This window comes from Lepidochelys kempii, chromosome 5 (genome assembly GCF_965140285.1).
Source record: "Lepidochelys kempii isolate rLepKem1 chromosome 5, rLepKem1.hap1, whole genome shotgun sequence".
Classification (NCBI taxonomy): domain Eukaryota; kingdom Metazoa; phylum Chordata; order Testudines; family Cheloniidae; genus Lepidochelys; species Lepidochelys kempii.
In genome coordinates this window covers 5,573,907-5,585,979 of record NC_136384.1, presented here as the reverse complement: position 1 = coordinate 5,585,979, position 12,073 = coordinate 5,573,907, and the positions used below count along the sequence as shown (strand labels likewise).

General features: G+C 47.3%; 1 protein-coding gene across 5 annotated transcripts in view; it reads right to left on the bottom strand.

Annotated features, from left to right (window-relative positions):
• The window catches only part of NOL6 (nucleolar protein 6), a 74,608-nt gene that overhangs the window by 35,350 nt on the left and 27,185 nt on the right, over nt 1-12,073 (bottom strand). For all 5 annotated transcript variants that reach the window (XM_073343403.2, XM_073343407.2, XM_073343406.1 and 2 more), the window contains exons 19-21: nt 9,312-9,475; nt 7,370-7,522; nt 5,153-5,250 (exon numbers count right to left, since the gene is read on the bottom strand). In XM_073343403.2, coding sequence (XP_073199504.1) covers nt 5,153-5,250; nt 7,370-7,522; nt 9,312-9,475 — 415 coding nt within the window. The remainder of the gene's footprint in view (nt 1-5,152; nt 5,251-7,369; nt 7,523-9,311; nt 9,476-12,073) is intronic.

Here is a 12,073-nt window from a genome sequence, read left to right as displayed (position 1 = left end):
TACTGTTGCTTGTGACCAGTAAAAATATTTTTACAACAGACAATATATTAAATAATTAGGGCTGTCAAGTGATTAAAAAAAATTAAATCACGATTAATCGCACTGTTAAACAATAACAGAATACCATTTATTGAAATGGTTTTGGATGTTTTCTACATTTTCAAATATATTGATTTCATTTACAACACAGAATAGTGTACAGTGCTCACCTTATATTTATTTTTGATTACAAATATTTGCCCTGTAAAAAAAAGTATTTTTCAATTCACTTAACACAAAAGTCATCATCATCACCACCACCACCCCCCCCCCCCCTCCACCCATAACCGCATTGGTCGTTAGGGCACCATCACTGATGAGCAATCAACCAACTGTCTCAACTACTGACACAAATTGTCCGGGGTGGAGTCTCCGTGAAATCCATTCCTGTCCACTCGTATGTTGTCAATCCATCTCTTCTTCTATCTACCTCTTCTTCTCTTCCCTTGTACTGTCCCTTGGAGGATGATCTTTGATAGGCCAGAAGATCTTGTTACATGGCTGTACCACTTCAGCTTGTGCTTCTTCACAGTTCTCAGGAGGTCTTCATATGACCCAGCGCGTTAGGAGATGATGTTGCGGACCTCTTCATTAGTGACGTGGTCAAAGTAGGAGATGCCCAGGATTTTAGGGAAGTATCTCATCTCTACTACTTGTATTTTCTGTTCAACTTCTGCCATAAGGGTCCACGTCTGGCACACATACAGTAAAATGGAGATGACCAGTGCGTGCAGCAATTTCTGTTTGGATTCCAGGGAGATGTTCTTGTTCCTCCAAATTGGCTTTAGCTTTGCCACTGTTGCGATTGTTTGTTCGGTTCTTGCCAGAATTTCTGCCTTTGATCCTTTATCAGTGACGACTGCCCCCAAATACTTGAAATGTTTCACTGTCTCCAGCTCTTGTCCACTGACAGCAATGAGCTGATCCAGTCACGTTTGTTTGTCATCAGCTTGGTTTTCTCTGCACTGATTTCCATGCTGTATTTTGTGGAGGTTTCATCCAATCGTTTCACAAGGTTAGTAAGTTCATCTTCGCTGCCTGCCAGGCAGTCAATGTCGTCAGTGAACTGAAGATTTGAGATTGTTGGTCCCCCAGTGCTGACTGTGCATATGTGATCTTCTAGGGCATCAGTCATTATGTGCTCCAAGTAGATGTTGAACAGTGTGGGCGAAAGAAGGCAGCCTTGCTGAACTCCAACAGTTGCGTGAAACCACTCTCCTATTGTGCCATTGGTGAGAACTGCACTGCTGGCCTCGGCATACAGTTGCTTAATGGCAAGAATAAGCTTATGACCAACATTGTAGTTCTTCATGGTTGCCCAGAGAGCTTCGTGCCATAATTCGTAAACTGCCTTCTTGAAGTCAACGAAGACATGGTAGATGTCCTGCTGATGTTGTAAGTACTTGTCACATAGAACATGAAGATTGAAAATGTGTTCTGTGGTACTTCTTCCAGTATGAAAGCCAGCCTGTTCTTCAGCGATGATATTCTCCACTTGTGGCTTCAATCTGTTCAGTAGGACTTTCAACATCACTTTGCTGGGATGGCTAATCAAGCTTATGGTCCGGTAATTTTGACAATTGCAGGTTGCCTTTCCTTTGGCAGAGTGATGATTAGTGACTGTGTCCACATGGAGGGACACTCACCAGTCTGCCAGATCTTGTTGCAGATCTTGGTGAGTGTATCTATTCCTATTTCTTCTCCGAATTTCGTCAGTTTGGCTGAGATGTCAATACCTGTAGCCTTTCCGTTCCTGAGTGATTTCACAGCTGTCTCCACTTCTTCACGCAGTACTGGAAAGTCATCCTGCTCTGTTGAATCTGGGCTATCTAGGACACTAGGATTCCATTTGTCCGGTGGTTGTATAGATCTGAGCAGTAATTTGTCCACCTATTGATGATGTCCTTTTCTTCTGTAAGATTGTTCCCTTCTTTGTCTTAAATTGCATTAGCTTCGGTTCATCTTTCCTTCATCAGATCTTTTACAATCTGGAAGGCTAATTTGCTATTTTTATTATTGATACACTCTTCAATTTTAGAGCATTGTTTTTCAATCTGTATCTCCTTGGCCACCTTCTTTCCTTTCTTGATCTTTCTGCCAATTGCTCCGTACTGGTCAGTCCCGTCAGTGCTGTTCTTATTTCTCTTGAGTTCTCTTCTGTCTCACATTTGTAGTATTTCATTTGTGACCCAAGGTTTTGTCTTCTTACAGAGTTTCCCAAGAACGTCCATTGCTGCCTCATTCATTACAGCGTTGAAACTGTTGGTCATTGTTTCTAAGTCTTCCTCTAGAGTAAGCAACAGATCAAATTTTCCACCGATCATTGCTTGCAATGACTCTGCAATGCTTCGGTCTCTAAGTCAAACTTGATTCTGGTGAACTTTGGCCTGATTTTCCTTAGCTGCAGCCAAAAGTTTAGCATCACAAGGTCATAATCACTTCCAATATCAGCACTAATACAAGTACTGTAGTGCAATCTCTTTATTATGAAAGTTGAACTTAAAAATGTAGAAGTAAGTACAAAAAACCTGCATTCAAAAATAAAATAAAGTCCACTCAGTCCTACTTCTTGTTCAGCCAATCACTCAAACAAGTTTGTTTACATTCACAGGAGATAATGCTGCCCGCTTCTTGTTTACAATGTCACCTGAAAGAGAGAGCAGGCGTTCACATGGCACTGTTCTAGCCGGCATCACAAGACATTTTATGTGCCAGATGCACTAAATATTCATAATTCCCTTCATGCTTCAACCACTGTTCCAGTGGACATGGGTCCATGCTATAATGGGTTCCGTTCAATAATCATCCAGAGAAGTGCAAACCGACGCATGTTCATGTTCATCACAGGAGTCAGATGCCACAAGCAGAAGGTTGATTTTCTTTTTTGGTGGTTTGGGTTCTGTAGTTTCCGCATCGGAGTGTTGCTCTTTTAAGACTTCTGAAAGCATGCGCCACAAATCATCCCTCTCGGATTTTGGAAGGCGCTTTAGATTCTTAAACCTTCGGTCGAGTGCTGTTGCTATTGTTAGAAATCTCACATTGGCACCTTCTTTGCATTTTGTCAAATCTCTGGTGAAAGTGTTCTTGAAACGAACATGTGCTGGATCATCATTCAAGACTGCTATAACATGAAATATATAGCAGAATGAGGGTAAACCAGAGTAGGAGACATACAATTCTCCCCCAAGGAGTTCAGACACAAATTTAATGAGTGCATTATTTTTTTAATGAGTGTCATCAGCATGGAAGCATGTCCTCTGGAACGGTGGCCGAAGCATGAAGGGGCATACAAATGTTTAACATATCTGGCACGTAAATACCTTGCAATGCCAGCTACAAAAGTGCCATGCGAATGCCTGTTCTCACTTTCAGGTGACACTATCAATGCTGCCCACTTCTTATTATCTCCCGTAAATGTAAACAAGTTTGTTTGTCTTAGAGATTGGCTGAACAAGAAGTAGGACTGAGTGGACTTGTAGGCGCTAAATTTTTACATTGTTTTGGTTTTGAGTGCAGTTATGTAACAAAAATTAATAAAAACTTACATTTGTAAGTTGCACTTTCACCATAAAGACATTGCACTACAGTACTTGTATAAGGTGAATTGAAAAATACAGTTTCTTTTGTTTGACATTTTTACAGTGGAAATACTTGTAATAAAAAAATAAAGTGAGCACTGTCTACTTTGTATTCTGTAATTGAAATCAATATATTTGAAAATGCAGAAAATCATACAAAAATATTTAATAAATGTGAATTGGTATTCTATTGTTTAACAGTGTGATTAAAACTGTGATTAATTGCAATTAATTTTTTTAATCACAATTAACTCAAAAAAAATTGTGATTGACAGCCCTAAAAACAATACCAACACTAGCTCCTATATAGCACTTTTCATCCACAGATCTCAAAAGGTCAGTATCCTCAACCCCATTTTACAGATGGGAAAACTGAGGCACAGGGAGTGGTGGTGACCAGCCCAAAATCACCCAGCAGGCCAGTGGCAAAGCCACGAACTGAACTCAGGTCTCCCAAGTCCCAGTTCAATGCCCTATATTATCATGTCCACATGGTGTCCCAGGTGGCGGTGTTAGTAAACATGTCTGACAATGAATAGACTAGAGCTCAGGTATTGTCTCGAGGCAAACTATGTCCAGGAGGAAATGAGCCAAACGCCTTGGAAATCAGAGACGGCTACACCAATAGATCTAAGCAATAAAACAAAGAACCTACCTTCCCCCACCCCCAAACACCTGGGGGATTAAGACATTAAAACCTACACGGGAAAAACAGAACAAGAAACCAGCCCACATCCCAAGCACTTTGAGCCCCAGATAATCTGCTGCTTGGGTTCCCAGCCAACCACTCCAACAAGGAAGGCATTCCCAGCCAGAGGGAGCTTTGGTGACCGGTAACAGGATACGGAGGTTTTCAGCTTCTGCCTCCAAACGGGCCCCAATCAGCAGCAGCTGAAAAGCAGCTTCTCCCAACAGCTGCTGGTTGGCTGCAGTGAAGCCAGGGCAGGCAGTCTCGATTTTGGCTCCCACCCCCAAAATAGCAACCCAACCAGCCTCTGAATAGGCCAAGTCCCTGGCCTTTCCCCTCTTCCTGAACACATACACAGGGATCGGACAAAAACCCTTTCCAGAGGGTTTAACTGAGGTAACAAGACCCTGAGGCAGGATGGTATGAAGGCTTTCCTCACACAGCCCAGTCAATGCAACTGTCTCCTGCCATGGAGAGATCTCCCAATGGAGAAGTCTCCATGGCAGCCACAGTGCTATTAGGGCCAACAGGGACAGTGATTTTTCTCTAGCCTGTCTACAAGGAAGCGAGGCCCATCGATCTTATTCCACAGACCCTGCCTGCCAGCCACAACAGATGCAGGCCACTTGGGTCACAGTGAGCCCCACAACCTTATGGTGGAAGGTTCCATATAGCCCATTCCCAATCCCGAGCCGCCTATTAGAAGCACCATCTGCAGGGCTCTCACGGAGAACAAGAGGCCACGATCTGCTGGAATCTCTCATCTCCTCACAGCAGACCTGAGCTAAGGGCAGCCAGAGAACATGCTGCACAGCACCATGGGCCACACGGGGCTCCACCGACTCACCTTTGAGGTCGGCATTCAGGTTAACGATGAGGGGGCTGTTCTTCCAGTCGAAGGCCGTGAGCAGGTGGAGGAAGCGAAGGAAGCCCACCTGAGGGGAGCTGCGGGCAAGACAGAAACCAATGTAACGGGGTGAGAGGGAGAGAGAATGCTCCCCCTGCACAGAGAGGAGCGCCGAGCCAGGCAATGGTACATCAACGAGCCAGGCTCTGCGGAGCCCCAACAGAGAGCCCCAGCTAGGGGAGCTTGGAAGGGGTCTCCCCACGGCCAGGAACCATGGGCATTTTGGCCTCTCTGCCCCATTGAGGAGAGATCGTTCATTAAAGTCAGGTGGGAGCCTATCCCCCATTCACGTCCCTGCAGCTGAAACCAGGGATGGGGCAAAACGTTCTCCTCTGTCCTCTCCATCTCCTGTGTCTGCCTCTTCCACAGAGAAGCAATTTTGTCTAATGGTTACAGCAGGGGAGCTGGAGTGAGCCACTCTCGTAGTGGGCAAGTCACTACACCTCTGTGCCCGTTTCCCTCCCCATAAAACGGGGGACGATACTTGCCAGCACCACAAGTCAACGGACAGGTTTAATTAAGTGCTTTGAGAGCCTCAGATGAAAGACTCCCTGGCAGTGTGTGACATTATAAACAGCACAACTTACGTGGAGAAATTGGATCCTGAGTGCAGAGCGGCTGGGAGGTCTCATGGTTCCACACAGGGATAAAACTGATAATTATTTTAAAGCCCTGTGGGGTCCTGTCAAGTCCAGGGCCAGTGCAGGATTGGTCTCTATGGTACATTTACTAGTGTTTTGTTCCATCTAGATTTAAACATGCCAAGTTTCCCCGGCTAACTAGCCAGCGGGCTAGTCCGAGCCACTGGTGAGAGTGAATCACGGGGAATTGAGCTGGGACTCAACACACGCATTTCAAGTTGATCACAGCTCCCAGATGGAAACACAGTTCATTTGCTGATGAGGCCCAGGGTCCAACTGGTGGCCTGGAAGTGAAAGGTCTCACAGCTAGGGACCTACCAGTTTACCACCTGTGAAAAACGTGTCACAGACTGTGAAATCAGCCCTTCCCCATGAAATCTGATTTCCCCTGCTGCTGGGAACCCAGGGCTCCCAGCAGCTACTAGTCTGGCTGTGCTGGGGAGGGACAGGAGTTGTCTTTCCCCTGCACGGCTGCTGTTGGTGGGGAGATCAGACCCACCTCCAGAGGCAGGGCAGAAATGAGGGTGATACACCCCACTTCTGCGCTGCAGCAGCCTGGAAGTTGGGTTCTAGGCTTCCATGCCCCCCACCATTGGCTTCTGCCATGGTGCCAAGCTCAGGGCTTCCTCCCCAGGCTTCCCCTCCTGGCGGCTGCAGCCAGGGCAGCCCAGGCTTGGGGATTTCTCTCCGAATGGCTCCTGCCAGGGCTGGGGGCTTCCGCTCCTGCCAGCTGCAGCCTGGATTCGGGGCTGCCGCTCCCCGCCGCTCCAGCTGGGGCTAGGAGCAGCCCAGGGTGGTGGCTTCTTCCCCCACAGCTCCTGCCAGGGCTCGGGGCTTCCGCCCTTGGGCTTCTGCCAGGGCTGTGGCACCCTGTTTTCCCGGGAGAGTCCCCAAATTGCCTTAATCTGTCGCTGGCCTCGACTAGCAGGTAGGAGACCCAGGCTGGGGCATGGGGGAGATCCTGGCAGCATGGGGGAGATCCTACCCACATGCACCTCCAGGAACCTCCTCTAACTGCAGGAAGCTTGGAGGCCAGTTCTGAAGGCAGTGCAGAAGTGAGGGTGGCAATCTTCGGGGGGACCCCCCCCAACAACAATTTTGCAAACCTCCCCCTCACCCCGATGCCATTTGGGTCAGGACCCCCACGGTTACAACACCCTGAAATTTCAGATGTAAACATCTGAAATCGACCAATTTTAAAATCCTCTGGCCCTAAAGTTGACCAGAATGGACTGTGAATTTGGTAAGTCCCTACTCATAGCCCATGGTGGCTCCGGGCTTTGGACAAGCCACCCATTCAGCTTCTCAAGCCTGAACTGGTCCCCAGATGCACTTCATTAATAAGCCATTAAAAACAGTGTGTGTGCTAGGGCAGGACTCCCAGCCCCGCCCTCCCAGCTGGCCAGGCAGGACTCCCAGCCCTGTCCTCAGTTCCCCCACCCAAAGCATCTCAAGAAAACAGGAGAGAGTTAACCCAACACAAAAAGCAGTGAGGCCAGGGAACCCTGGTTCTCACCTCGGCGGGGTGAAAGGTCCGGGGTGCAAGAACAGAGACGCCGCCAGCAGATCCACGCACTCATCCGAGAGGCTGTCACTCAGCAGCTGGGCGCGGACCCAGCGCTTGGCTAGCCGGGAGGTGCCGCTGAAGGCGGGGTGTTGCTGCTGGAGCCTGCAGGGAGAAGAATGAGAAGCAACAGCATCACCTTGTTATTCCAGTCACCCAAGCCACCCCAATGGCCTCTGATTACAGAGCTGTGAGTGGATGGATCGTTTGCTGTGAGCAAGCTGTAGGCACTGGGTTTACTGGGGTTTTCTAGAGAGGGAAGGGGGAATGGGTCAGTCTCATTCACTCCATAGCGACTGCCCAGACCCACTGGTTGTCGTAACTGGAGGGGAAGGTGTCTCAGATCTAGCAGAAAGCCGCCCATCAGTTTCCTACCCACCATGCACTCCTCTCTCCCCCACAGTGCTCTGCCCATTCCTTATAGGTGTAGAGAGCTGGAGGACCAGTTCCCGACTGGGACACTAAGCCAGAAAGAGTTACGCAATTAGTAGGCTAAACGACCCAAATGCAACCTTTAAAGACATATTAGAAAAGTATGTAACTGGTCATTAGGGCCATTCCTTATAAATAGCTAGCATAGCCATGTCCGAGAGCCTAGAGCTTTGAGATGCAAACCTACATTGTTAGGTAATTAGAGGTAAATACTAAAAGGTATTTGTATGTGTTTACTTATATCTTGTTAGAGATTAACAATGTAACTAGATGGTTCCTGACTGTTACTATATTCTATTGATTAAGAGATCAGAAAGGAATTAACAACATTTAGATGGTGTAATAATACCATTGTCTATGTTCCTCTTTGAAGTTTGTAGTAAACTATCTATCTATGAACTGCTTAATGGATAGTTATCTTATGCTGACAAATGCAACTAGTTACCTAGGCAACTCCCTTCTCTTCATGTGCCAATATATATTTATGCCTGTAACGGTAATTTTCACTCCATGCAGCTGAAGAAGGGGATTTTTTACCCACGAAAGCTTATTCCCAAAAAATCTGTTAGTCTTTAAGGTGCCACCGGACTCCCCATTGTTTTTGTGGATACAGACTAACACGGCTACCCCTCTGATACTGTGTATACACAGGAAATAGAAGGTTTTACCTCAAAGCCCAAGGAATAGCTGCTGTCAAGAGGCTATTGATAGCCTGCCAGTGATCTATAAAATAACTCTGGGGCCCTGATCCTGCATCTCAGATCTGCTTAAGCTTGGTCAGGGGAAACCTGAGTCACGAGATGGAGTTCTCCAGCTCCCATCTGGATTGCCCTGCTATTTCCCATGGAAGAAGTTGAACAAACTCTTTATGTGGTCTGCCTATTCGGACTATAACCTAATGAACTGAGTCTGGAAAGAACTTTGTGCAACTCAGCAGCTCACTATCTCTACTATGAAACTGACCTAAGAATTCTATTTATATCTGTATGAATAATGATCTTTTAACCATAATACTCTCTCTTTTTTAAAAAAATAAATCTTAGTTTAGTTAACAAGAATTGGCTGTAAGCATGTATTTGGGTAAGACCTGAAATATTCATTGACCTGGTGGGTAATGTGTCTGATCTCTTGGGATTGGTAGCACTTTTTATATGATGAACAAGATTTTTTGTAATCTTCATCATATTTGACTTGGCTGTCTGGGTGGGAGCCCAAGGCTGGGTTGCTTTAAGGGAGCTGTGGTTTTGGCTTCTTGGTAACCAGGAAGGTATTGTAGATGCTGTTTTGTTGCTGGCTTGGTGAACCTAATTATGAGAATAACCACTAGTTTGGGGGATCGTGTGTCCCATTCTTTGCAGTTTGCCCCCATTAAGCAATCTCAGTATGGCACCTCCAGGCACCAATGGTCACACCTACCCATAATGCACTCCCCTCCCCCTGCAGGGCATACCCTCTTCCTTACCCGTGCAGAGAGCTGGTCAGGTAGGGCAGGTGGAGTGTCTCCAGCTCCAGCTGCTGAGACTCCTCTGTGTCCCGGTACTTCAGCATCCCCTCCGGAGTGACCACCTCCTTCAGGATGTGGGGCTCCCTGTGGTAGGCCACTTGGAGACGGAAAACATAGCCATCCTGAGAGAGGGCAGGAGAGTGAGCCACGGTGGGTGGGGGCAGGAGCCCAGAGCAACATACACGGGCTACGCCTTGAGCTTGGTTACAGCCCAAGCCAAGGTACGTCCCTCTGAGGCAGAGACGATGCTGTATCCCCAAGTCAAGGATGCAGAACAGAAAAGTTACTTATAGTATCCGAGGTTCTTGGAGATGTCTCGTCCCTCTCCGTTATCCACTGTGAGCATGCACGCACGACATGTGCCCGGAGCTGGAGAAGTCTGAAAGCACCAACTGTTCGTCTGTATATGCACCCTGGCTCACCTGGTGCCTCCGACCAAAGAGATGAAGGGCAGGGAGGGCCGACCACCTCTCCAGTTCCTTCTCCACCACCAATCACAGAAGATCCAAAGCAGAAGGGAAGGAGGGTGGGTAGTGGAACACAGAGAGGGACCACGCATCTTGAAAAACCTCCAGTTATTACAAGGTAAAATAACTTTCTTTTCTTTTTTGAGTGCAGGTCCCTCTGTGTATTCCACTGTGGGCAACGGACAAGCAGGACTCCGAAAGGAGGGGAGTGTGAGGTCGTGGATGGTAGAGCCGAACCAAGGACTGCCATTCCAGAAGATGCACCAAACGGACGAATCCGCTACCAAGCTGTAGCATCTCACAATGGTGTGAAAGCCACTCGAGGTACCCACCTTGCAGATATCAAGTAAAAGGCACTTCCTGAAGCGACACCATGGCCATTGCTTGCACTTTTGTGGAATGAGCTCTTATCCCAGGAGGAGGGGAAAGATTAGCCAGCCAGTGGGCTGTATTTTGCTTTGCTGAGATCCATTTGGAGATTCTTTAAGAGAAGACAGCCTCACCCCTGGCCCTTTCCACTTTGGTGACAAACAGTCTAGGAGAATTTCTGATTGGTTTTGTACTCTGCGGGTAAAAGGCTCAGGCTCGCTGAATTGGAGCCTCCTTTCTTCTGAGGGTGAGAGAGGTTTTGGGAAGAACACAAGTAAGTGAACTGACTAGTTCAGGTGAAATGCAAACTGCTTTGGGGGCAAATTCAGGGTGTAAACTTAATGAAACCGTGTCCTTATGGAATATAGAGTAAGAAGGATCCGCCATCAATGCTCCAAGCTCACCAACCCTCCTGGCTGAGGTGCTGGCAACCAGGAATGCAACCTTCCTGGATAAGACAGACAAGGCGCAAGAAGCTAATGGTTCTTGACTGTTTGGGAGATAAACAGGTCCCTGGTGGCGTTTCCCCACAGAGTCAAAATATTGGTCATCACAGAGTTGTGTAGCTCCCACTCACAATCAACAACACAATGTCTGCTGAGAAAATCCACTAGCACATTCTGGTTTCCTGGGAGGCAGACTACCAACGCACCTGCTCCGCAGACTGACCGCTTCTGCACACAGGGGAATGGATCTCGCTCCTCCCTGTTGGTTGATATAAAAGACTGTTGTGGTATTGTCCAACATCACAATGGCACAGTGACCTTGAATGAGCAGGAAAAAAGCTTTAAAAACTCTTTGAACAGCCCGCAACTCCAGAACATTGATGTGCACCCTGGACTCACGAGCAGGAGAGCGAAAGAGGAGAGGGCTCCTGCCACAGACTAAGAAAGCAGGACAAACAGCAAGTTATCTCAAGTGCCTACACACAAATGAAAGAAGCCTGGGAAACAAGCAGGGAGAACTGGAAGACCTGGCACAGTCAAGGAATTATGATGTGATTGGAATAACAGAGACTTGGTGGGATAACTCACATGACTGAAGTACAGTCATGGATGGATATAAACTGTTTAGGACGGACAGGCAGGGCAGAAAAGGTGGGGGAGTTGCACTGTATGTAAGGGAGCAGTATGACTGCTCAGAGCTCCGCTATGAAACTGCAGAAAAACCTGAGAGTTTCTGGATTCAGTTTAGAACTGTGAGCAACAAGGGTGATGTCGTGGTGGGAGTCTGCTATGGACCACCGGCCCAGGGGGATGAGGTAGATGAGGCTTTCTTCTGGCAACTCACGGAAGTTACTAGATTGCAGGCCCTGGTTCTCATGGGAGACTTCAATCACCCTGATATCTGCTGGGAGAGCAATACAGCAGGGCACAGACAATTCAGGAAGTTTATGGAAAGCGTAGGGGACAATTTCCTGGTGCAAGTGCTGGAGAAACCAACTAGGGGCAGAGCTCTCCTTGACCTGCTGCTCACAAACCGGGAAGAATTAGTAGGGGAAGCAAAAGTGGGTAGGAACCTGGGAGGCAGTGACCATGAGATGGTCGAGTTCAGGATCCTGACACAGGGAATACAGCAGCAGAATACAGACCCTGGACTTGAGAAAAGCAGACTTTGATTCCCTCAGGGAACTGATGGGCAGGATCCCCTGGGAGAACAACATGAGGGGGAAAGGAGTCCAGGAGAGCTGGCTGTATTTTAAAGAATCCTTATTGAGGTTACAGGGACAAACCATCCCGATGTACAGAAAGAATAGTAAATATGGCAGGCAACCAGCTTGGCTTAACAGTGAAATCCTTGCTGATCTTAAACACAAAAAAGAAGCTTACAAGAAGTGGAAGATTGGACAAATGACCAGGGAGGAGTATAAAAATATTGCTCGGG